Source organism: Poecilia formosa, unplaced genomic scaffold, assembly GCF_000485575.1.
Source record: "Poecilia formosa unplaced genomic scaffold, Poecilia_formosa-5.1.2 Scaffold143, whole genome shotgun sequence".
In the NCBI taxonomy this organism is placed as follows: domain Eukaryota; kingdom Metazoa; phylum Chordata; class Actinopteri; order Cyprinodontiformes; family Poeciliidae; genus Poecilia; species Poecilia formosa.
This window is the reverse complement of record NW_006800082.1, coordinates 620,843-648,630: the sequence shown is the minus strand read 5'-3', so window position 1 is coordinate 648,630 and position 27,788 is coordinate 620,843. Positions and strand designations below refer to the sequence as shown.

Here is a 27,788-nt window from a genome sequence, read left to right as displayed (position 1 = left end):
TGATGCATGAATGTAGTAACATTCATGCATTACTAATTCTCTTGTTTTAATGTAAAATGCTCTGTACCTACTGCCATCTAGTGGTAAGAAAATCACATGATTACGCCGCTAGTCACTACTACAGCAAAGACACACAAAGATGGCGCTATTTGCAGATAATTAATTCGTTTTCAAAAAATCTTTTAAGACCAATTACCGTATTTTCTGGACTATGAGCGCACCATACTATAAACCGTACCTTCAAATTTTTTGAAACCTTCCCATCCCCCGGAAACTTACAGCCGCACCGGGTTATAGGCCGCTGGTATCTCGGTTTCCCATAAGGACCCAGCAGAGGGCAGCAGAGGGCTGCATCCTAATAACTGCTGGATATATTAAGGACGTAGTTCTCCGTCTCCAAATCCGGTTTTGTTCACACCCAGCTTACGTGCAGCGGCTTTATTTCCCTCCTGTACTGCCAGATCGATACTCCTCAACTTAGAAGCTGCATCATATGAGTTAGAAAACATTTCTCCGTCATGCATGTGCTTGTTCTAAATAAAAATTAGCGCGTTCTTTGATTTCCTATGTTGACTTCCAATGATTCACTTCCTGCTAGAGAGCCCCCTGGTGGTTGAAGAAAAATCCACAGAAAAGCCACATGTTCAAAGTGTAGGAAAAAAGTAGCGGCTTATAGTCAGGAAAATATGGTAGGTGAAATTGGATAATTTCCACGGCACACCTGACGATCACTCACGGTACACTAGTGCGCCGTGGCACACTGGTTGAAAAACACTGACATAGATTATATAAAAAGACTTTTTTCCCCCCACTCACTTTATAACATTAAATCTGACTCTGGTTAGCCAGAGTTTAGTCAGGTTTTTATACAACGCATGAAAAAATACGATCTTTTGATCAAAGTAACTTTCTGAAAAGTTACAACATGAATGTTTTATGCCTACACGTCCAAAAGAGAAAGTGATATTCACGAACTAAGTCCCTCTGTTTATAAAAAACACAACATCTAAAGGCAGCTCAGGTTTTGTTTTTTTATTAAAAGTTTTCTGGAAACATTATTGATGGACAACAGAAAAAAGGAAAGCTGACTGCTGTCTTACTGTGGTCTTCTCATGAAAACCCATTATGAACAACACTGGTGGGACCGGCCTCCATCCAGAGATAAGCAGCTTATCACATCTGCTGTACACTCAACTAATTAGGTTGCTTAGATGATACACACTCAGCACAAAAAACAAGTACTTACATTTTTTGTGTCAGTAAAACAAATTGTGTGGACTCGGTTCTTGTTGTTTTTTATGCAACGATCCCTGAGCTCAGTTTTGATGCTACCAACCAGAATAAACCCAGAAGGTCAGCGAGGTTTGATTTCAATATTCTAAGTAGCACTATGAAAATCAAGCTATAATCAGAACAAAAAGAAACAAAGTAGGCATTTAAAAATGTTTTGTTGGTAAGAAAGACACACAAAAAAGCGATTACTGTTTCAGGCAAGCTACTGTTTGTCCTTCAGCTGAAGACGGGATGGATGTGATTTACAGTACTTGTATGACGGAGGAGCTGACTTTTATTTTGAGACGAGAGGCGGAAACATTCAGACTCCTCTATGAACCCTGGTCTCAATCTATTAACATCTGTCATTGGGCGGGAGGCGGGGCTTATCCTGGACAGGTCACCGATCCATCACAAGTCACTAACCACTAGTGGTGTTACGCAAATTAACTTCTCTGTTCTAAAGATGGTATATATATTTACATAGCGATGCTTACTCTGCTTTCCTTTACCATTGGATATATTTCTACAAAACTCATTTTGTAGCTCTTTGCTGCAAACTGCAGCTCAGCTTGACCTCTGGGGGCTGTAAACCTTCAGCTGTACGTCAATAATAATCTCATGCAAAAGTATCCAGTGTAGGAATGAATTTATAATAAAGCAGAATAAAACTTCCAGTTTTCCTCTTAACGCCATCCAATAAATTCCAGGAGTCGGGTTTGACAACCCAGACAGGCTGATTTCCCAGCTTTCTAGTGTGGTTTGTCCTCCACGGCTCTTATTTTCTGCTTCACTCTGAGGTTGTGTGTAAGTGTTTTTATCCTACAGCAGGAATCAATATCCCCTCCCCCACCCGCAACTAAACCCATGCAGACAGGAAAGGCTGGGGTCAACAGAGTTTAATTAAAATCAATAAAGCAATAAAATAACTAAACTGACTTGTTTCTAACTATTAAGAAAAGGATGAAAATACAACAGAAACCATCGGAGACTCATCCTCGCCGTTTCAGCATCGCTGGTGACGAATGCCACCGGTCTCATAGAGTCATTTTCCCAGCAGCGGATCCAGAAATCCATACAGAAATGGGATGAATGTGATGAAGTGGGAGACGCTGTTTTATATCAGCTTATGATTTTATGCCTTGCGTAGCTGGAGATAAAGAAATCTATTTTTCCGATAACCACATTTATCCTGCGAAACACAAAATTTAGTCAGAAATGTCTCGAGTCGGAGATTTGTGCTGTTTTCCTTTGTTTCTCTCTTTTATTCGCGCGTTGGTTTCATTAGATCCATCGTCTTCACTCCCTCATTAGGATAATGGGGGTCCAGATACATGTAAAGGCAGCTCAACTTTGACCCCTTCCAACCACGTAAGGGACTCAAGGTTGAGATGTCGTTAAGAGTTCTGGTGCTTAGTCGAGAGCAACCTATCTCCACGAATGAATGTGCTCTAATCGGTCCTGGATGACCCATATCGCCTGTCCAAAGGAGGTCAGTGATGTCGAAGTTTATTTGTTCCTGTGCTCTTACCAGAGGAGTCGACAATGAGCTTCATTGGTCTTGTGTTTTCAGGACAGAAAGGTTCATCGTCAGAACCATTTCATCAGCCTCTTTGGTCTCTTGACTGTCCTCTGAACATTCTTCACCTGTTGCCATGGTTTCTGGCCGCCCTCTAGAGAAGTGGTAATCAAGGTAAGCATGCAGGTCGTACCTTGACCCTGGATGGGAACCTCTGCTCCACAGAACCTTTCTTGTTCTCCACAGCCTCCCAGCTGCCCTGGCAGACCAGACTCTGGGCTGCTCACTTTCATCTGTTTGGTCCTTTTTTTCTTTCTGGTGCCTCTTTTGAATTGTTGTTGTTTTTCTTTGTTAAGAACTTTTCTCTGGTGTACCTGAAAGCCATCCATTGGTGGTACTGCCAGGAAGTGAGAACTTTGTCCTCATTTCATGTTATACTTTTGTACTATAAATCAATCATGGTCTTATTTCTACAGTGTTCTGCGGTTGTTTAGTTTTTGCTGTGCTTGTGTTTAATTAGTAAAGGTCTCTTGTTGGTTTTCCTGACTTTCATTGGTCAAATAACTCATCTGCTCTCATTCAATAATTAGTTTTCTCAGTCAATGGACTCCTTGGTTTCATCCAGGCTGTTAGATCCTCTTGTAAACATCTCTGTTGCCATCTGATTACTGCCTGGATTTCAGTTAATTATTAAAAGTAATTTTTTTTCTGCTCTAAAATTCCCGTATCTAATCTCCTGTAATCTCCTGCCTGCATTTGAGTATGAAAACCACAACTAAAGGGACCTTTAAAAGTTTTTCCCTCATACTCTTAACCCATTTTTAATGCGTTAGGATTAATTGGCTGGTTGATTCTTCTTTAAGATGTCTTGGGGTTAGGGTTAGGCTTAGCAATCTTGACCAATTAAAATATTCTACTTTCTCATTCGTAGAGTATCTTATTTCCTGAAAACAAAGTCCTGTGACAACTTTAGCCTCCTTTTCATCTTGGGTTCTCCAGGTTGGGTACATGTAGGAATCCCCAAACACTGGGAGTTGTTGATGAAAACACGTGATGTAAAAAAAAAAATAAAAAAAAATAAAATAAAATTACATAATGTATATGTATATGTACTTAGCTACAATAAAGTCATTTAGACAAAAGAAAAAGTTCATAAATGGAGCCAAAACACAAGGAATCGGGAGGTTTAACGAAAGCAGTCTAAGTACATCCAGATCTTCATCAAAATGAGGAGTTTCACTGGCATTACACCACATAACGATGAAGGAGGAGAGCAGTCCTTTGAACGCCATGAACCTCACACCACCCCTGGCTCTTTTCAAGGGGAGGCGACTATTGCTTGGCTTGTCAGCCTCCAGTCCTGCCAGGCACTCGACAGACCAAAGGTATGGACGGTTCACAAACAGAATTTTTAAATCTGGCCAGCATCAAAGGGCTGAATAGGAAATTGCAATCAAACGGAGAGAATGTCAATGAACCGCATAATCTGCAGCTACATGAAAAGGACAACAGTGGAAGGATGAGGAAGAAAAAGGCACGACTGTTTCTTCTCACCAGAAGTTTGTCTCAACCGATTGTTTTCTGGATGTTTGATTGTAATTTATATCAGGGAAGGATCAGAACCAGAGAAGAAAACCTTTACAAATCAGATCATGGAAAATCTACATCTGCTGGGAACTTAGGGAAGAAAAATATGTATATTTATTAAGTAAGCTGATTTGCAAGTGGTTCGTTTATCCTCACCTGATAAACGTCGCCTTCCTCTGGAACTATAACATCATGTAAATTCACCTCACTTCCTTCCAAACATCAATTATTTTAAAAAGTTACTAATTACTTCCATATTATGTATTTTGTGTTGTTTAAGCTTTTATTTATTTATATAATTTTCTGATCATCTACCTGGTTTTGCTGTTCTGCATATGAACCGTTTCTTGTTCTGTTTTTCTGTTTTATTTTGTTTTGTTTTTTTCTTTGGTGGTTTTCAGTTCAGTTTTTCTCATGGGAAAACAATCTCCCTCAAAAAATGTTTTTTGTTTTTGTTTTTATATATCAAATATTACATAAAAATAAGATTTTTTTTTTCAGTGGTTATGAGTAAAAATGTAAATGTGGTTTTATTTGTTACTTAGCAAACATGCACAGATCCTCATTCTTCATATTTCCGGTCCTCAGATCACAAACTTTGACATTTAAATGTTTTTCTTTCCTTATTAAAACCCAAACAGCATTTATAACTGGCTGCTCCACTTCATAATACAATTAAATTGAACTTTGTTTTTTTTTTTACTGTATTAATTCCCTGAGTCTAAATAATTAACTCTGCCAAAGTTTTCTATATCACCTTTCTTGGATAAAGTGCTTCACAAGAATCAAATGAACATTTTTAAATAATTAAACTAAGGCATGAACAAAGGACAAAGAGCAAATCAAAAGATCCAAATGATTAAAAACAAATGTAATGGTAATCCAAAGGACCTTATGTGAACGGCTGAACAGGAGCGTCTTCAGCTGCTTGTCAATGAGTCCAGACTCTGAGCCGGTCTGGCAGAGGGAGCCATCCGTCAAACTCCAGATTTGAGCTTCAGGACCTGAGGGCTCCAGTTGGAGTCCGCCTTTAACAATTCATTTAAAAAAAAGTAAATTAAAGATGGATTGTGTTAAAGTTGAATTAAAACAAACCTAGAGCTCTACTGGCTGACAATGTCATGAAAAATAAGTTTATGCTGAACTACTTTCTCTTAAATACAGCAGAAGAGTACAAGTACAGAAACACAATCAATCAATAAAGTTAATTTCTTTTGCACATTTCAGCAACACAGCAGTTAAAAGGACAACAGTGGAAACTGCAGCATTGTGAAAACATTAAAAAAAACATCATAAGCACATCACATACTCAACAGCTGTGAAAACTAGTAAGAGGCAGTACATTTTGTCAAGTTGAGTCTTTAAAATGACAAATACAAATATGATGGTCTATGTTTCATACATTATGGTTCATAAGCAGCTCTAACAGCTGAGGTTTTGTCCCTGATTTAAAGGAACTCGGTGTTTCGGCTGTTTTGCACTTTTCTGGAAGCTTGTTTCAGATTTGAGGTGCATAGAAGCTGAATTCTGCAACATCATCAAGAAACACTGACATGTACACATAGAAAGATGAAACCACCATTTTGATTTTTTTTTTTTCCACCCATGAGCTAGGTTCAGAAATGATCATTTCTGGTCTCCAAAAATTCCAGATCCATATATTTATCTAAACGATATAAAATAGCTTTGTCCGGTCATTTTTATTTTTTTAAGTTTCAGAAGGAAGTGAAAGGAGGCTAAAACCGAGGAGAAGTTGGACATGAGTCAATCTTCGGTTTTTGTTGAATTCCTGAGGACCTCTTGGTCGTCTCCTCTGGTGGAAGCTGAGCTCAATCACCTCAGAGGAGTTTTCAAACAAACTTTTTTTTTTCCACATAAATCTGACAAAGTCCTGTTTCCTGTGTTTCTCCTTAGGTCAGTTATCCAGACGCATCAGTCAGAAAGTTTGTGAAGGTCTTTTCCATCCTCCCTAATTCAAACCAAGCTCTCACTAAAGCTGTAATTGTGTCATTTTTCCCCCCCTCATGTTGTCATTGCTTTTCATCCTGTGGCATACAGCATGGCGTCGTACACCACGTCCGACTGGTTGCGGTATTCAACACCTCTTCCACTTCTACTCAGCTCCTTCACCGTATCTCCTTAATATAGCAGAAACCAATAAAGCTGTAGGCCGGCAGTGAGAAGCAGACCCCACCCGCAGTCTCACTCTGCAGGTTTTTTTCCCCTTATAAAATCTCTTAGCCGTACCCTTCATCAATCTCCATACAAATATCTGCTCAACCCGTCATGCTTGACCTCCATTTCCATCTCAGTCTGGCCAGCCCTTATCCAGGTTTTCATTCCATCATTCACTATCTCCACTTTAACTATCCTCACCTCGCCAAATGATTGGTGGTCCCGCATGCACAGGTGGCCGGGTTCTGAGAGGTGGAACTAGGCGATATTAAACATATTGCTTCTTATCTGATTGATGCTCGAAAACGTATTGGTTGTCTCTCAAGCCTTTAATCTCTTTAAGTTGGATCTGCAGGTTGATTTTTCTGCAGAGGACTTTATTTAAGTGATATTAAAACGCCCATAAGTCAATCAGGCTTATACCTACTTATAAATTTAATTGAAGAAGTGAAAACGTAGTTTCCAGTGAATGATCTCCATGACTTTGTGAGAGAAAACTGAAGATTTAATAAGATTTCTTAGAATTTGAAACCAATAGAAACATCAATTAACGGTAACATTTAAAAGATGGGAAAAAAAGTGGGTTATAAGAATTAAACCCATGCAATAATTACTAAAGGGAGAAGTTTATAGGATGAAGAAATTTATAATTAAAACCTTATCTAAATTTATTATAGTTACACCTGGAGTTTGCTCAGTTCAATTAAAAAAAAAACTTTATTAATCCCAAAAGGAGAAAAAAATGCTACAAACTCAGAGAGTTTTCTTTGAATCTGATGGCTGTGAGCAGGAAGGCTCTCCTGTAGCAGTCTGTATTACAGCGGTTCTGAACAAATCTCTCAGTGACGACACTGTTGCTGTATCACAGTCTGATGAGGCGGACGCTCAGGGTCGTCTGGAATGTTCTTTATTTTATGACTAATCTCCAGAAGTTCTGCAGTCGTCTACAGAGCAGAACCAGAACTCTGTATCAGGCTGTTTTAGGACATCAGCCCCAACAGATGCATTTATTACCTACGTTAAATTAAGGAATAATAATAAATGAAAGACAGTGCTACAAGATTAAAAGTTCTCTTTTAAAGGCAGCAGGTTTGTTAATGTGAGGATTTAAACATCCTTTCCATTTATCCACTTTAATCGTTGATCACTGTGAGTCTTCAGACTGGAGGACAGCGACTGGTCGGTCAGGGAATCAGAAAAAAAAAAAATCAAATCAAATCAAATCAAGCAGCAGAAAATGTTCTGTCTCTGGAGCCACCCACCAGAGCTAGCCATGCGATAAAGGAAGCACTGACTGTGCAAAGCTTAAATTGAAACTCATAGCCTATCTGCTCTCATTGTCATGCGCCTGATATTAGCCGCATCCCGCTCCCCGGCCGGCTGCAGCCTCTGTTCCTGCCCAGCCTCAGACAGCCGTGATACGGAAGCAGGTCACCGGCATCGTGTTTGCAGCGGCACCGCATGCAGCTACCCCGCTATCAGCGTAGAAAGCATGCTTCTGGCTCTGGTTCAGCAGTTTGTGTGTGTGTGTGGAGTCACAACAATATTTGCACATATTTGCTGGTGTTTCTCATCCTGGTCAGACAGGTGAAGCACATTAGGGGGAGACTGTCTCCCCTCATCCCAGTCTAAACTCCTCACTTCCTGTTTTGATTTCTCCTGTGTTGAGGGGAACCAATAGGTGGCAATGTTGATCAGTCAGATGGTCAACTTATGATGCTACTCTTTTCTTCATAGCACAAAGCAGATGAGATTTTTTTTTTCTATTTGTGTCAAGTTTTAAAATAAAACAGTATGTACAGTCCTGAGCAGCAGGGTAGCATACAGCTGTGTTCAAAATAACAGCGGCTCAACTTCACCAGCCAGATCAATGCCCTGTTTACTGGGTGAAAACGTTATTTCTACAGAAAACAGAAAACCAACAGCCATGACATGCATGCTGCTGATTCTGTATAATTGAATCATTAAAAGCAAAGAGTGTGTTCAAAATCAAACCAGTGGAGTGGTCAGAGATTCCTTCAAACAAGTGGCCATTACTCCAAGACGAAGTCAGCAGATGTTGGACACGGTGAGGGAAATGGCTCCTTCTAGACATTTTAGTATGCCGTTTGGAGTGGAGAGGTGCAGAAAAATGATCTCATCTACTTTGAAATGGAAACCAAACAGAAAGATGTGGGAGGAAACGGAAAACTGTCACTTGGTAGGAAACAGTAGCAGAGAAGGTCTACAGTTCCCAGGGAGTTAAAGACTCACCCACTGAGTCACGTTATCTAAAAACCCTGAGCTAAAGAGATTACAATAACTAACTGACTGACTGACCTAAACAGGGGATTATAGGAGCTAATAAAGTCCAGACTGATCGTTCTGGGTCCAAATGGCCCCCAAATACTGACCTCAGTCCACAGTTCACTGTGAAGCATGGTGGCTCAGCTATGATGCCATACTGCGGTGTTGGGTCAAGGATCAGGTTGAACACATCAAAATATCTGCTTTATGCGCCAACCAGGGGACTGCAACCTGTTTGACCCCCAAAAAATCTCATCTAGAACCACTTGAAGAAAGACAACTTAGAGTTCTTGATAAGTATCAACCATGCAAGATTTGTCATTTTTTAAAATACCCCCATCTTATTTGTACTTTTGGGTTTTTATGTAAAGAGAAACATAAAACTTTTGCATAAAGAGCATGGATTCATTTTATCATTGGAATTTTGATATTCATAAAAAATATGTTAAAAACCCCCCAGATACATTAGCAAAGATTATTTGTAAAACTATTACTGGTACTTTTGTCATTCATTTGCACAAATTCAATGCAAATATTTCTTAGAAAACTGAAAAGTTGCTAAACCTTCATTTGTTATCACATCTACATTTGAACACATCAGTTGGTTCTGCCTAATATTCACATTTCTTTGCATATTTAATAATTTTACTTAATATTTTGATGTGAAACGGAAAGTCAGTGCTTCCAGAACATTTAAGTATACGTTTTAATAAAAATAAAAAACATTGTAAGTGTGACGATCTGTGTTTTTGTGTATTTATTTCTTGGTTTTTTGTGTGTGTCCTTGTTCCCCCGTGAGTCTCTGTGATGTCCCGTCCTCCCTGTTGATTGATCCCAGCTGTGTCTAGTTTTCCTGATTACCCTCCCTGTGTATTTAAACCCACCGGTTGTCTTTGTCTCTTGTCGGATCCTCGTCTACTGTCGCACGTCTTACGGTCTCTGCTCTCCAGTTGAACTGTATAGTCCTGGTTAGCGTTAGCTCTCGTTTTCAGTCCTCTGTGTAGTAGCTACCGGTAATTAGCTGTGTGCTAAACTCTGCCGTGCCGCCTGTATTTGGACTGCTTTTTCAGCTTTCATCATTAAACTCATCATTTTTTCTACAACCTGGGTCCCTGCGTTCCTCCGCACCACCTCTCGTTCACCACATCATGACAGTAAGGAGCTTTGTTGAGCTTTATTGCTTTTTTTTTTTTTTTTTTTTTTTTAGCGGTTTGAACATGACGTGGGTGTCTGGCTCAGAGCTGATGGAACCAAACGGGAGTCATGTTCATGAGGAACACCCACCTGTTGCCAAAGAAGCTCCGCGTCTGCAGGGAGCCGATTTCCTACCTGGGCATTGTTGTTCTCTGTGCATCCATTTTGAGAACACCAGACACTGTCACTGAGAACGTAGCAGATCTGCAGGATCCCCTTGGTTATTGATTGCTGCCACGGAATGAGGCTCTTTTTGTTGTTCAGGTTGTAAATTTCAAGAAGAAGCCAAGATCCGCGTCGCCATAATGTGTGAAACCGCTCAGCAACGACAAATGCATTGTCCATTTACGTGGCACAGCGCTACATGACATATTGGCTGACGTTTACAAAGCAGCCAATCAAGGACCACTATTCATTTTGCTTGACGTTGATTGGCTGAGATGAAGAACATCAGTAGCGCTGACGGTTTCTGCTGTATGAATGTACATTTAGTGTATTAACTATTACAAAGCACAGTTATAAGTATATTTAGAGAAGTCTCAAGTATTGGTGGTTTCAGGGTCCAATGTATAGTTTTGAAGTCTTGAGAAACATTTAAATGCAGCAGTAACATAAAATAGAACATCAAAAATAAAAATTAACATGAAGCAGAAATACAGAATATATCTTTTGTTCTAAATCATGCAGGGAAGTACAGGATCTAACCTCCTGCCTCTCCTCCACAGGGAGAAGCAGAGCTGGTCTGATATTCCACCTGGTGGTTTAACTATATGCTTGTTTCCAGTTCTTGAATTTGGATCTTTGGATCTCCCTGTCGTGCACACTGTAAGGTCAGTGGCATCTTCATCTGCAGGCTGAAACCTGCTTTAAATCACGTACTGAGCTATGATCATAAACTCATCATGAATGGTAAATAAAAATCTTCTTCACCATGAAAGACGGGTGCAATCCCTGCATTAAGACCCCAATCTATGACTTATGGACATGGCACCAAGTATTACATATGTCGCATATCCTAAGAGGGAAAAAGTTTCAAAAGTAGTATCGACAGTGTTGAAAAAAACTCATACAATTAATATTTAAAATGTTCCGAACCAAAACACGTCAACAGGAGAAGTGAGCTCCAAAGATGATGGATGTCCCATTTAAGCCAGAGTCTCACCATTACCCAGTCAGTGCAGCCCTCGCCAAACATGCACATGTAATGCCAGACTTTTAATAATTTCACTGCTGATTTTTATCAGCTTAGTTTGCAAAGGGAACTCCTGAGGCAGCAGGCAGATATCACTGACGCCAGGAACCACCAAGATTTTGTACATTCAACCATTTTCCCCCCCCCACTGATCAGCCTCAATGAGGAAGTGTGTGGCTGGATGCTGGCAAAGAGAAAGTGAACGTCAGCTCATTACTTCGTCAGGGACATTTTATGTATGTATTGGGGGAGAAAAAACAAATGTGCTGTGTTGAGTTGGCTTGGAGAAGGCTAATGACCGAGCCCCGGGGGTATCTTCTGAGCGTGGTATGAGGTTTTGGGGTTGCGCTCCTTCGGGGATATGCCTCATCAACAGCTCTTTTTGCGAGTTTCATGGAATGAAGCTTTGAGATGAGAAGAGTATCAAGTGTGGTGGCTTTGGGATTGCACTTTTTTTTTCTTTTTTTGCAGATGATGTGGCTTTGTTTTGCTCTAGGGGATAGAGGGATAGTGGGGGGGGGGGTGTATTGAACCATGGAGTGAGTCACAGGTGTAGGCGTTGAAGGATCTCATGGCCCTGCTTATAAGAGGGAGTGTGAGAATCAATAGACCACTGCTGCACTGCCCTTAAAGTGCACAATGTGCTTTACTGTTTTTATTGAATCCTGGACTGAATCATGTCATTTACACGAAAAATACAGATAAATATCTACTATACACATGAGCAAGGAAAGAAAAGCAAACATTCACACCTATTACTCTGGGCTACCAAAGAAATCATAAGGTCTGAGGTGAATGAAAATTCATATTTGAATAAAATAAAAAAAAAAAGTAACTATAGTTTGCAGGATGTATGCAACATGAGTATCTGCTCCTTTTGTACATTGAATAAGTGCACAAAGTTGGAAATTAAGGTAACCTAAGACGGTTTGGCATGTTGGGTGAAGGTAAGTAGAGCATAATAGACACCCAGCAACACAATCAGAACATAATCAAATTATCAGCCCACGATTTGCATTTTTAAATAAAAAAAGCACAAGTCAAATTGTACAGAAGTTGTTCTTGAGGGCCGACATGCACGTCACTTACAGAAAAACTACAAAAGTGGCTCAAGAAGGCCTTGTAGAATAGAATACAATATGGTTTATTGATCCCAGATGGGAAATTGCTTATTTGTTAACAAGCTACTCCATCCAAGATGTTAAACATTAAAGAATAAGAGCTCTGACAATTGTAACACACAGTGATTTTAGATTTGCTTCTAGTCTTTTTAAGTGTTGGGTTAATTATCGGTTTTGTGATGGGTATGTCCTTCTTACTTGATTTGTTTTAGTTTTTTATGTATGACATGGACTACTTTTTTTGTCTGAAATAAAGATATTCAAAATAAAGACATTCACTTGGTAAATACAAATATAACTAACAAGCGATATTTAAGTTGGTATGCATATTAATCTTGAATTTTCTACATAAGATGGAAGTTTCTATGTAAGCATTTAGCCTCTTTTGTCATTGCTACATTAGCCTGTAATGTTCAGGTTGAATAGCTTGTAGTTTCTGAGGTTACGTTTTTTCGTCGACTTTAGCCTCTAATTTATACATTAGCCTGCCATTTCACTGCTTTATGGTTTCTGTGTTGTAGTTTGGACTGAACATCCACTAAGGGTAATGATACCATATTAGTTGTAGTCCATTGCTAACATCGGACATTTTTAACTTAAAAAAAACCCTACACTACTGCACTGCATATTACTCTGACTGCTATTATCAGAGCAGTCAGAGGAGCAATTAACTTCTCACAGAATACTAACATGATGCTTAAATACTACACTCCCTTCTGTTTTCAAAGTCAATATTTAGGTCTGGAAATGACATTGCTCCTAATTTATCATCATTTCCAAATCTGGTGTTTCCTCAAACTTCTTTTTCCAAGCAAGAAGAAAGGGGAAAGTGATCTAATTTAGCTGCTCACAGCTTTCTGATTAGTCGTTGCCCACTTCCAGCCCTGAATGATAACAGCTCTTCTGAATGCCCGCTGAATTCCTCCTACCAACATGCAGGTGCATCTCAATAAATAGGACCATCATCAAAAACACTATTTATTTCAGAAATTTCTTTCAATAAGCAAAACTCATTTTAAAAACAGCAGTCCTATGAAAAAGACTCAGTATTTTTTTTTTTCTGGTTTTGCTTTTTTCTCGTGCTTAAATCTTGATTAAACATTTTATTACATATTCGGTACAACCTGAGAGTACATTTTCTTAAATCATGATTTAATTTGTTGAATGAAGATGTATCCACACCAAACTGGCACCTAAGTGGAAAAGTAATTACTGCTAAACCTAATAACTGCTTGTGCCACCCTTCATAGCAACAGCTACCAAGTATTTTATGATGCTTGGCAATGAGTGTTTTAGGGCTCTGTGGAGGACTTTCCCCCCCACTATTTTTTTCAGAATTAATTTAATTCAGACTGGAAGATTTTCCTGCATAAACAAACTTTATGCAGTCACGCCACAGAAAATTATGAAAGCATTTAATCGCCAGGACTAGGAAATAAATGCAGTATCCTGTTTGATTGAAAAACTTTCTTATGACGAGATGGAAAATGTGTTCAGATGAGAAGTTGAGTTTAATGTCTTGTAACAGGAAAGCTCCTCATGTTAAGATATAAAACAAGACATGTTTTGCTGTTATGACCTTTCATTTCATTTAAACAAGAACATATTTTGGTTTTAATAAGAGAAGTTTGCTTATAAGAAGTTTTATTTGAATACCAGAATATTTCTAATTCTCCTCCTGAATTTATTTCCAAAGTTTTGGCGGTTAAATGCGTCCATAAAAATTCAAGCAGAATGAATTTCAGACTTTGACTAAAAGTTCCACTCTCATCAGTTCACAGAATATTTTCCCAAGTTTTGGGAAATTATGAAGACATTTTTTGGGTGTAAATATGAGACAAACCTTTGTGTTCGTTTGGATATTTATGCCCAATCTCTCTTGTATTGTGAGATCATGAACTCTGACCCTAACTGAGGCAAAAAAAAAAAAAAAGCCTGCAGAGCTTTAGATCTTGGATGAGTCACTTTGAGTAATATTGGTAGACGAGCTGATTCTGGAAAGGTTCTCCATATTTCCTCCATTAGTAAACAATCACTGGTTCTCTGGAGAGCTTTTGAAATGCTTTTGTAACTATTTCAAGTGGTTTGCAAAATTGAACAGAAAACACAACCACTGTTAAATTATGATTTAACTAAAGGAAAAGCTCTATTTTCACATTAAGCCAGGTTGGTTTGGATAGAGATCATAATTTCCAAACTGCTTTTCAGATTTTTCTGATATCAAATCACTTGATGATCTGGTGTGTGTATATATATATATATATATAAACATCACATTTTCCACGAATAATTTTACTGAGATGCACCTGCATGACAAAACGCCATAATCATTTTCCGTAATGATGGAATGCAAAAAGAGTTACTCACTCCCCCCTTTAGCAAAGCCTTAAATGTAAATATTTTCCCTCAGATTAATTTCTGAACTGTACGCATTATATAAGCGCTTCCATGTCAAGCAGCTGGGAACAGGAGGCTGTGTGGAAGCTAGATCCTCCCTCCTTGTCCGCATCTCATTAAGCGAGTCCCGCTGTAGGTGAAGCTGCCTCGCGCTGCCATTCTGAAGCAGGTGTCCAACATGGCGAACGCTCGCAGCGGCTCTCTGGCGACTATTCTCTTTCTCTTCGCGTTTCCAGCGGCTCTTCACAAAGGTAGGACTTTTTCTGCTTGTGCGTGGACTGAGGACGCCCTTTGTTCCCGCATTTCCGCGGATGTAGATGCGGTGGAGTGTCATTTTAGCAGCTTTTTTTTTCCTTCTTTTTTTATTTTTGTGGGAAGTCGTCCGCGGCAGAGCTGTTTGGATTCAGCTGAGATGTTGTTCACAAAGTAGGAGAACATGTCTAAAGTTGAAGCTCTGAGCAGAACAGGGCAGGTTGGGGTGTTTTTGGCGTTGCAGAGGCGCTGCCCAGCCGATACATCACTTTGGACCGCTCACCATTTGACTGGAGGCTGAAACCGCTTCTCCCTCCTTCACCACCACCGCTGGGAACTGCTTTAAGAAAATAAGTGTTAGAAAAGAATAACTTGTATTTCTGCGTGATGTGAGGACATATGAACCTGCTTGTTTACGTGCATGGTCGCACTATTGCCGTTTCTGTCCCGGAGGTTACTTTGTGGCGTGTTCTGAACGGACAGAGCGGCAGTGCGTGGAAACTCCTCTATGCTGCAGCTTCAGCGTGTCACAGCGGAACTCCATAAGCAACTTTATTCATTTAACTTGTGTCAACCGACTCGGAAATTTCTCCCGAGTGTTTTGTTTGGATACTCTGTGGTGATAACAATGCGCATGTCTTGATTAATTCGGCGGAAAGACATGTTGCAAATCGGTATGCTTTGTAATTAATCTCTGGCTTTAATGTTGAGATGGCGCCAGGTCAATTCCAGTCTTCCTATCCCGATATCTTGCCTACCTTCTCCAATTATAGCTTATCAGTTTGTTTTGCTCTTTGGTTAAACATTTCTCTCTATTATGGAAACAAATAGAAATATCGAAATTTAGTTTTCCATTTTCTGCTGTGATTTTATTTACGTTTCTGATTCTATTGTGAGCTGCTCTACCTCCTTATCAATTAAATAAAATAACAATGCTTGATTATCAGGGTCGCCCAACGAGATTTATTGGCAAAAAATTATAAGTATGTTACAAAAAAGTACGAAACACCCGTGGCACTTCGTACAAGAGAAGAAACGTGCGCGACTAATTGTACGAAATTAGTCGAAATTTAGGGGGGGCATTACGAAATAAACAGCAGAACTCGGTGAGTTGGGTTTGGAGTAGTCGAGTGGATGCATGCGTTGTGAAAGTAAAAGCATTTCCACGGAGATCCACGTCACATCTAATAAATAATAATTAAAAAATAAAAATAAAAAAATCCCGGAGTTGTTTGAACCGCTGCGGGACTGTGCGTTCATTCCACCGCAGATGGGTTTGCAGTGGGGGGGGGACGTCGAAGCTTCCTTCTCTGAGTTGGAAGGTGTTTCGGGGAGCGGATGGGCTTCAGTGCAAGATGCGACATGATTTCCCCGCTGCTGATGGTGTGATCTGTGCAGAACGGCTTCACGGCTCAGCATCTCTCCCAGCTGATTTCCAGTATAGTTCTGCATTTAAACAGCCTGTCGGTGCAGGCAGTAAATAATCAACTTAAATGTTCCAGGCTGCTCTTCATGACAGAAGCTCCAGCCTCTCTAGTGGTGAGAATGACGAGGGAGGCAGATGTTTGTCACATTGTGGATTATCCACAAGACTTAATCCAGTTTTATCCACTGAAATGGGAAATGGATGCAGAGCCGTGTTTCCCTCTTCTCTCCTCCGAGCGAGTCAGTGAATGAGTGAAAAGCAGCAGAGAGAGACTGAGTCTGATCTGGACGCCGCTGCTCTCCCTTCATGGTAATGGCTCCACTGATTTCACACAGAACTTGGGGCACTCTGGCACAAAGCGTATCAATTATTCACCTCCAGCTGCATACTCTGAGATCACATTGTGCCCATGCGTTTACAGCCTGCTTTTTCTTTTTCCCTCCCTCATAAGAAGGTGTGAAAGCTGAGGTCATAATCCACCGTCCAGCTGTCATTACTGTTCATGCAGCTAATCTGGAACCAGGTTCCATTCCATCCACCATTCAACCTCAAAAAAATGATAATTTAGTTGCAAACTGGAGATGAGTGGGCGTGGCTTGTTGTGTTTCCTGGATGAAAATGCAGAGAAATGACCCAGAAGTAAACATAAATTTCTGTATTTGTTCTGTTTAGATCACTAAAAGGATTTACAGAAGCTCCCAGAAGTGTTAACACTTATTAAAATCAGACTTTCATAATTTAACTAAAAACTTAATTTCACTTTTAATGTGACACGTGCTTTACAAAATGAGAAATTAACTAATTCATTAAAAGAATATATTAAAATGACAGTGTTGGAGAATTTCTCACAGCCTTAAGATGATAGTTGGAACTACCTTTTGATTCAGTTTCAGCATCCTTTTCCTACTTAGCCATATAATTGCACAATTTGACATTTTGAAAATAAATTTGCTTAATGGAAATGTTGATTTCAAAAAAAGTTAGTTTTTCAATAAAAAGTTTTGACACTAGGTTGAAGTGTTTTAGTTTTAGTTTTTGAAAATTGGTTTATTTTGCAAAACTGCAATGTAAATCCCCCCCCCCTTTTTTTTTTTTTTTGCATCACATGATCAACAACCAGTGGGTGTTGCCACTGGTGAAAACCATGAAGAAGAAAATAGGAAGCAGTTGGAGGAAGATGACGTGGCATATTTTTAATAACTTACTGCGTGAACAAACTTATTCACATGTGATTTTAATTGCTTATTTAATAGAAACGCCACAAAATGTTTTTCGAGATTAGCGGGAAATTGACAGTTTTTCATATATTTGTAATGGAAATGCAGCTACGTTGGAGAAGACCCATAGAAATCTAACAGCATTTGGCATATAGTGGGACCCCGATATTCATGGAGGTCCGGGACCACAACCACGTGAAAGCAGCTGAAATCTGAGAATTCCTTCAAAGCACAACGCAGATAAACCAGCTCCAATGTAATAAATCTGCTCCAGTTTCCTTAATGTTGGGATCAGCCATCAGCTGATACTTACACGAGAAACTGGTCTTATCTACTTCCACAAAGGTCTGCACCTCAACTTACAACTGCTTATTTTAATAGTTCAAACACAAAATATATCTTAATAAGCATTGTGGAAACGCCTCTCTACCACAGAAGCTAACATCTGTGGTCTTTCTTAGCTTCGCTCTTGGGCTTCAGCCAGTTGGTGCCAAGGAAATGAATGGGGTTCCTGGATTGGCTACTTTGCAAAAGTCGGCAAATGACATTTCAAGTGGCTTTGTGCCACTTATTTCTGCTCCCCAACTGCATTTCCTTTGGAATAGTCAAATCTTTGATTTTGGGAATCTGTGAGCACTAAACTGTGAGTATGTTGGGGTTCACTGTACCCCATTTCACTCTGTCAGCAGGCATTTAGACTGGACCCCTGAGCCAGGAGTACCTTCTATAGAACAGTTTGAGAGCTTTTGTTCAAAGTTAATGACAGCAACAACAGCTCTAGCCAGGAAGACACGCCACTAGAGACAGAAATATTTAGTGCAAAATACTTTCCATGTTCAAAATAAAAAACTATTTAACAAAGTTAACTTTTATGTCAGTAATTGCATACAGGAGAGAGAAGCACAGCAGCGGTGATTCAGGAGAACTCTGTGAGAAAACAAAACAAAGAAGCTAAACAGCAGCAGCTCCTTCTGTGATTCTGTCCAGGAAAGAGAAATGGATAAACGGCAAAGCACTCCACCAGGACTATCGGAGCGATTATACAAAGACTCATCTCATATTCGTCAATTTACACAACAAAAATGAAAAGCGTCGAGATAAAATGCTCACAGTAGAGCCTTAGCTTGGCCACTGCCAAAAAAAGCGCCACACGCACGGATATTTCTGTTCCTGCACGTCTCGGGTTAAAAATACCCAAATTGCATTCATGAGTTTTGCTCCTACATTACATTAAAGTTTAAGTAGGCTTTCACTTTCTTCCCTAATTTCCCTACCCTCATGAATTATGAATTCATATATTCCTTTCAAGTGTTATTTGACTCTAATACAAACCATAGAACAAATATAGATTCTAATCTAGCCCCTCTTCATTTTACACGTGTCTATATTACTATAAGTGAAAGATATGTGATTTAATCTTTGCGCGGTGCCTTTGAATGAATATTAAGCGGAGTAGTTCTGCAGCTTATCGGCTTACAGCAACAGGAGACGCTGCTTTCCAGGTGTTGAGTTATGCTAACGCAGCACTCCCACCATCAGCTTATTGGGACTTGAAGCTCCGGTGGCAATCCACCAATTATCCCGACAAACACCAACCGTGTCGTGTTGTGGCCGTGCGGGCTTGTTATGGCGTCTGCACAGGAGTATTATCTGCTGACCTGATGATGACGCTCATCACGTTTTACACGCCGCTTTCTGTTTGGTCTCAGATAGTTATTAGATTTGGATAAGTGCGTTAGTAATGCCGTGTGTGTGTGTGTGTGTGCGTGTGTGTGTGTGTGTGTATATAGATGCAATCTCTGGCTGATAATCCAACATGTCTGCCGCTGATGGACACCGAGACGTGTTTACCGCTCGCATGTGGTCGTCTGCTTCTCAGAACACGGGCTAACCACAGGAAGTGGATCGCGTTGGGAGCCGTGGAGTCCGTTTGGACCCGATCCCGCTGTTTTATGTAGACATTGTTGTCACACCTTTTTCTCAGATATACAGCCCCACTGTACAGCTAAGCAAATGGATTAATTTGGAGCGTAAAGCCTTGATTAATGCATGGCTGACAGCTTGATTTATACTGAGTACATTTCTGCTTTCTGGCCTGCTTTCTTATTTTTTTATTTACCGCTACATTACCGCTGACATATAAACTGAGGCTGCATGATCTGTCGGCTTCACATTCCTTAATGTGGTGATTGATTGATTATCCTCAACTGTAAACAGAACTCAGGGATAATAGAAGGAACCGTTGGGCTCTTTGGAGATGCCGAGATGTCTGAGAGAAAAATACCCAAACTCCATTTACTGGTTTTCTTTTAGGATTCATACTCTTACCGCTGCGTCTACCATGGGATGTTTTTACTCTAACCAAGCATTAGTTTCAACCTGCCTTGGTGAGACTTAATGCCTACTTTGACGACCAATTATTGAAACTAATTTCCTGTAATCGTTACTTGGTCTGTAATGATGGAAATGTGGTTATTCCAATGAATGAATGAATAAATAAAAACTGAGCAGCGGTTTAGTTCATGGGGTGGGAATGGTTTGCTAAGTGGGAAGTTGAAAACGGAGCAGCTTCTGTGGTACGTTCAGCCTCGCTGTCATGGTTTACTCTCCTGCAATCATGTTTTTTTTTTGTTTTTTTTTTAAACATTCATATTCCTTTTAATATTTTAGTTATCTTCTGAAAGATGCCTGACATTTCCAGTCAAACATATTGGTTGAATGAAAGTGGTTTTAAAATGTTTTTTTAGAGAAGTGTTGCAGGTCTGACTGTTGCTGTGAGGACAGATGGATGATCCAGAGTAAACTTGGTCATTCCTTCCCAATTCTGCTCATGTTGGGTTGTAAACACACCAGCATGGTGCTACATTTGAAAGTGTAGACTGTGTAAAGGTCTGCATTTACAACATAGTCTACGAATTTGTGGAGTTTGAAGTATTTTCCAGATGTGGGTAAAAATGGAAACATGTTTGGCATTTCAAGACTTTTTAAAAGTTGTATTCTTTAATCTCTCTGTTCTTAGTTTCTTTCCTGTAGTTAGTTTGTGTAGCTTCCATAAAGTCTGACCTTTTTAAGAAATGTTTGCCATAGCTTTCGCAAACTTTAGAATTTGTTCTTTAGGAATTGAGGAGAAGAGCCCATACTGGGCATAAAAATGGTGTTCTGCCCAAACGACTTATTGAATTTGTCCTTTATGCTTTCCCTCTTCTCTTTAAGTTGGTAATAAACGTATAGAGTCTCTGTGGGTGAGGCGTTTTACTGCATTGGTGCTAAGTGTTGAGGAGCTGAGGCTTGAGACGATGCAGTGCGGTTCAGATGACGATCTGCTCTCTGAATCTCTCTAACTCTTAGTAAAGATGAGTTTTACTGCGGAGCAGGGCTCCACTCTGCAGAGCTGCAGTCCTAAAACAGGTTCACAGATTTTACACAACTAATCTTTTCATTACAGGAAAATAAACCCCGACTTCGAACTGTTTTGTTTTTTTTTTTTCTTTGTATCATTACCATGCTCTGTCAGAAAGCAGCCAGCCTTTCTGACAGAGGAACCTTCCGGCGTGGTTGTGGCTCAGCCAGGACCCCCCGCCATGATGGAAACGGGTGTGGAAATGGACGTGCTCTCCTTCTGAACCCCCGCCGCAGCCTCTCCTGCTGTAATGAAGAACAATGGCTGTATTCCTGAAGGGGGGGCGGACCCCCAGTGACCCACGCCGTGCTGCCCTGTCAGTCTCAGAGCGACAGCGCTGGCAGGCCAACAGATGACTGCTGGGTTGCATCTGGCCTCCCTGCACTTAGTGTAATCAAAGGGAGAAAAAAAGGTTTATGGCCTACTTGTTAGTGAGCCGCCAACTGATGGGATGTCAAGTAAGCACCCTCCAATTTGAAATCTCTTGAGGGATTGGAGGTGTTGGGGGATTGGGGGGGGCGTGGGCAGCAATCTGCCACACTGACAGCAGCTAAGGTGCTGCTTGGTGCAGTGAAACAACCGGACCATGAAAGCAGCAAAAACCAGCCAAATCAGAGTCATTATTCACTGTTTATGCTCGTATTTACAAAACGGTGATGCCTAAAAGGTGAATGCAAATTCTATTCACTTCTAAAGAGTTGTTTTGTTGAGGCCTGCAGCTAGCATATAGCAAATGTAGATAAGTAATAAAGAATCCTGCAGGGCCGGGGATTGTTTATTCATAGATAAAAGGTAACACATGGAATATACACTTTTTTTTCTTTTTTTTTCCCCCCCATTATGTAATAACCAGCTTTACTTTGTGCACATACATAAATTCCCAGGCTGAGCTGAGGCTGTTCATTTTCTGATAAGAAGATGTTCTACAGGTTGTAGACGTGGAATTAAAAACAGTCGGCTCTTTGGAGCTTAACGCATGTTTGATACGAAAAGCAAAGATATTCCAGCTTCTTTTCTTTGAGTCTGAATGGGTCTTTAGATGCTGGACTGGGTGGTGTGTGGGGTACACTGTGACAGGTGTTGGTGCCCCCTACTGTCCACATTCGCTGGTGGAACTGGGGAACTGCATGAATGTTTGACTTGCTCAAAGTTTTAAAGATTTTCAGCCGGATGAAAACATTTTTTCACTGCGTTTGAACAAAGATGACCTGAGTAAATGAACAACCTCCCAGACCATCACACTACCACCATCATACTTGACTCCAGGATGATATAAAAATACAATTTCAGATTATTTTTTTGTCTGACTTTAATTTCTTTTTTCTTCTTTTCACCCGTTCTTGGCATATTTAAAAAAAATGTGTTTTTAATTGTGCCTGAATTCAAAGTCCAAATAAATAAATACAAGCTGTAAAACAATATGGTCAGTCTGGGAAGGCTGACATCACGCCCAACTATGGAAGCCCAAGGAGTCCACTGCTGGAGTAAAATCCAGATTTTCCAGAATTTAAATTGTCAAACTTCACATTTGATTAATCCAAACCAATGCTACATTTCATAAAACGGTGGTGTTGGTTTTTACTGCATTATGTGTAAGTAAATGTAGTTTTAATTTTAGTGCTGAATATTGTTATAACATTAGCATAATGCCAGTATATCGGCATCAGTGTCAGCTGATATTCATATTTTAATGTGTACCAGACCGATAAGTCAAACTGTGCCAATATTTCCATTTTGTTGCCTTTTGTGTATATGTGTAAAATATGATACTAACCACTAATGGTGTTTATTTCTACCTCCCTGAATTGTCATGTCGATGCATCTGTAATGGTTTGTCTTCTTTTGGTCTGCTTCATGTTGTCAGTCAGGTTCTATTGGAGTTGTTTCTTTGTTCTGCAGGTTTGGTGGTGGTTGGACCTGGATGTTTGTGGTCAGGTTGAACTCAGTGTTTCATTAAGTTTCTGCTTCACATCGGTTAGTTTTAGAGAAATTTGTAAGGAGGAAATATCTTTCCCCAGCACTGTTCATTCTGATAACTTATAAAATCAAATGTAAACGTATGTGGTCATTTCCTGGACAGAAGCGGTCCATTGTGTCTGGGGGAAAAATGAGGCTGGTAATATTTGGAGGCTCTGCTAAATGAAGTCACAGCAGCTGTCAGGTTGAGCTGGATTTACTTTATTTATTCTGTTTCTGTGTGTTGTCCCAGCACCGGCCCAGCTTTGTTGTGGTTGTCAGACGTACTGTGATTGGTCGTGCTTCGGCACGTCATGCATATAAATCCATGCGTATTTATTATACACACTGAGGCCGTGTTGACAGAGAAATGTCTGGATTAGAAGCTCAGAACCTTTCCTGGTGTCTGCCGGGTTGTGACATCGCTGCCATGGACGGCTTTTCTTACAGCTCTGCCACAAAGGACTGGGCTAAATCATAAAGATGTTACACTGGTGATTTAAAAAAAATTGTGTGTGTGTATATATATATATATATAATTCTGGCTGTTTGTGGAAAATCCGGTGAAGTCTAGGCCACTGCATTAATCGGGTTTATATTTTTTCCTTCTTATTTAAAGTCCAAGTTTTTTTTTTATTGGCTCACTAACTTTAGCAGCTGGAATCCAGTTCATTTCCTTCTGGCCTCACAGTGCTTGAAAACAAACCTTTAATATGAACTCATTAAATGAGATTGATGTTGTAATATTGGCAAAGCCCGGCTCCTATCAATCAGTCACTCAACTGTTACCCCGATTTCATCAGTGAGCTGTCAGCTGGAAACACATCCAGGCTTCTGAGATCCTCCTCAAAAGCAGCTTGGTTTTCTTTTTTCTTTTTGTTTCCTAAAGAAGAAACTAAAAAGGGCCTTTTACTGTGAAGCACACAGGAGCCCTGGCAGCAGCATCAGAGGGCCGCTGCAGGCGGGTGGTTTGGTCCTCTACATCCGACACCAGGAAGCAGCCCATCCACATCTCCACCACTGAGGGACAACATTTACTTTGAGAAAATATTATTTTTTTTTTAATACTAAAGGTTATTAAGTCTTAAAGTGTGAATTAATAATAAATTCAATGTGTTAGAATAAGATGCTAAATAAGATTCATGTTATACAGATTTCTTACTTGTATGGAGGTTTTAAATTTACATATTGGAGGAACAAAATTGTCTAAAAGAACTGGGATACTGGAAATGAACTTCTGGTAACATTTCGTCCTTTCAACTGGGATTTATTTTTTATTTTTTTACCTGTATAAATATCGAGAGAAAAATCCCACAATATTATGAAACAAAGTCTATATAGTCTACTTCTGAGATGGTGAATTCCATGGAGTGGGACTTTGGTGATCGGTACAGTGGATCACTGTTTACAGATTTTTCTGTGGAATATGACTCCAAATTATTTGTGTAAAATTTGCATAATTCACTGATTTTCATTCTTTTACTTTTACTCATAGTGCACATATAAATTATTCAGCTTGAGAAGCTGACGGTACACAGACAGAATGTTACTTGACACGTTATTGGCTTGTGTTTGCAAAGCAGCCAATCCAGGAGCGGCATTCATTTTCTTGATGTGATTGGCTGAACCCCCAAAAGCAGAAGCAAGGAAGAGCATGTATATTGGCTTCTGTAGTAGTGCCAAGATGGATTCCACTGTGCATATTAAGCCATATGAATTATTCAAATAGCATTTTTAGAGTGGGTCTGAAGTATTTGTGGATTTTAACTAGTTTGTTTTAGTTGTAGTGCTAATAAGTTTTGCCTTTCTACTTTAACCAAAAACAGTTTTACTCCAAATCTTTGTTTTTATACAGTTACTATGAGCATCCCATATTGGCTCATGTTTAGACTTCCATTGGTTGCCTAATGAATAATTTTAACCAATCAGCCACATCCTCTACAGGTGCAGTTTGCTTGCCGGATAACTGTGATTTTTGCTAAAACTGCTTAGGTGTAGCTTAAGAATGTCAGATAATTCCAAACGTAATTCAGTTGTCAAAGCAAAGAGTTCAAATCCATTGAATTTGCTTTGCTTGCGTTACAGATCTGTTGGCAACATCTCGGAGCGGGGCGCCATCAGGACGGTGTTGGAGGCTTTTGTGCCAAAGTGACAGTTTGTTGAAAGCCGTAGGATTAGTGTTTATGATCTGCAGACGGAGCCAGTTAAAGTTAAACAGCTCAGCCATGTTTGTTATGATTTACATATTTTATGTGTGTCCTCCTGAGCCTCTATGCATACCATGTCTGGTCATATGGGTTGTTGAGATGCTCTAATTGCAGGTTTGCATGCTTGACAAATCTAATCTGACGTCCCATGTGAACCATTGTCGGGTCACAGCATGGAATATTTTGCGTGCCAGTTTGTGCAGACCATAAGCAGTCTTTGATTGTCCGTTTTCCTCCCAGTTTGAGGCCTCTATCATCTTCGCCCTGCTCTGGAGTCGCAGGGAGGCGTCGCTTGCTGTAATTGGGCCCCGTTTCGCTCGCGTCCATTGACACGACGGCGGATTCAACAATGAGCGAATAAAGGAATCAATGTGGATGATTTGAGCTTTCAAGCAAACAAACAATGCAACTGGCGTTGTGCTGTCATCCTCAGAGGGGAAATGAATGCCCTTCTGAAAACAATGCAGGTATGCGGCGCCGCGTGAGCCCGTCTTCCGTTTTCCATAACGCTCCGGCTTGTATTACATTTCAGTGAGTGTGCGTCTGATGAGACCCTTCAGGCTGTTCCACTGTCTCCCGTGGAACAGGATCATGTCTCCCCACTGTGCTCAGCTCCGTCCTTTGTCTCATCTATTGTAACCCTGTCTTGACTGATACATTCTGCTCTAACACCAGACAACCACAGCACAATAACAAACCGTCTCATTTTCTTTGTGTCCTATTCGGAGGATGCGGAGGAGAAATGGTAGTGACTGGGGAACAATGCGGCGCTCCTTTGATCAGAAACTGTAGATTGGAAGGATGTAAAGTACAGATTAATTTCATTTAGGGCCGTAATTTGATTTCCTTCTCTAAGAAAAGATCACAGCTCCCCTGGGTTATTTCCTTTTAACTGTGAGCTATTCAGATGACACAGTGCGGTTCCTCATCACAGGAACCAATGACATCTTTTGACACTGCAGAGCTGGGCAGTCCACATTCCTCAGTAATACTTGTTAGAGTAAAATAGGATAATTGTGTTAACCTTGTGACTAACAGTGCTGTTTTAATCTCTATTAAGAGTAAAGCTCTCCACTCTCATCTCTCTTCTGTCTGTGTGTTTCTTTCATAAAACAGGATCAGAGATTCAGTTTTCTTTTTTCCTTCGCATCCATGATGTGAAACAGTTGAAGAGTAACTGCAGTAATTTAAACGACATTAGTGTATGTTAGGTGAGGGGAATTTTTCAGCATAACCCAGATTGATTTTACTTCTCTCAGAGCTGGAGCTCCGGCCGCTCCCGTTGCCAGATAACATAAACAGCTGGGAAAAAAATGGCGGCTTGGCATCTGGAAGGGCTTCTTCTGTCCAATCAGTGTGTTCATCATTTAGAAGTGGAGGAACTGGCAGCGGCTCTCTGATCGATGGAGAATAAAGAGAGGGCTCCTTTCTAACTCCTCCTGGTTTTCCTGACTCATCCTAAAGGAACAGCCGGCACAACTGTCTGCTTAAAGCTGACCTTTTGAACTTTTCTGTTACATCTGAGATGCAACAATTTAAAGTCATTTTAGTCTACTTAAAGTTTACTGTAAGGACATACGGTTATATGACTCTAAATAATATCTACCCAGAGGAGGTCAGTCGGTTATTTTGGTTTAAGGAGGATTCATAATCTGTCTGAAGCTGCTTTATGAGATCCCTCTGGTCCAAATGGTGTAAAGAACCCAGATAAATGAGAACAATTGGATCTGAATTAAGAATGAGTTTTTAGCACCAAATAAACATACATGGGTTAGTAGTACATGGTGTGCTGGTACCAAATGGAAGTGGGACAGAGGTGAACTTCACCCAGAGCTGTTCTGATTTATGATGCTATAATTTATATTTTAGTTCACATTACCTTCTGTAAAACATCTTCAAAATTATTCAAAATTCAAAATGAATTTTTAATAATTTTCAGAATAAGATCAACATAAACTTGTTGCTCCTTGGTATAAAATGTTGAATTCCCTTTCTATTTTTTTCCCCCCATTAAAGGCATTTATGATATTGAAACAAAAATATTTTCTGACTTTATAAAGTCAGATATTTGAGAAAATGGATGTTGTAGTCCAGGTCTGTCACCTAAACTTGGGGAAAATATCCAGATGTGCGTCTTCTAAGTCAGTGGTTCTTAACCTGGGTTCGATCGAACCCCAGGGGTTCGGTGAGTCGGTCTCAGGGGTTTGGTGGAGCCTCTGCACGGAGGTAAAGACACACTTGTGTAAAGTCTTAATGACGCCCCGCTTTTCCATCACTTGCTGCAGAGGATCACGTTACATTGCTGAGCCAATCAGAGCTGCGGAGGAGAACTGATTGAAGGAGGTCCACTCTCAGCATGGATTTGAACTTGTCTTTAATTACTTCAGCAAAACTCACCGTTTTTACCAAATTCTATAGTCTAAATCTGCTTCTTAGTCGCATCTTTCCGGGGTTGCTACTGCCTGTAGTGGCGTGAGGGTGGTAACACAGCTAATAATTACATCACTAAATCAGAATACCGCAAAGTTTTTTGGGCTTCCGGGGGCGGGGGGGGGGGAGAGGAGGGTTTGGAGGAATAAGAAGGGTT

General features: G+C 40.1%; 1 protein-coding gene across 1 annotated transcript in view; it reads left to right on the top strand.

The window, feature by feature from the left end:
• The first annotated feature begins 14,812 nt into the window (after window positions 1–14,812).
• cadm1a (cell adhesion molecule 1a) overlaps window positions 14,813–27,788 on the top strand; it is a 416,025-nt gene continuing 403,049 nt past the window's right edge. Inside the window, exon 1 of the mRNA XM_007562962.2 lies at window positions 14,813–14,994. Within this exon, the coding sequence (XP_007563024.1) occupies window positions 14,922–14,994 (73 nt within the window). The 5' untranslated portion in view covers window positions 14,813–14,921. The remainder of the gene's footprint in view (window positions 14,995–27,788) is intronic.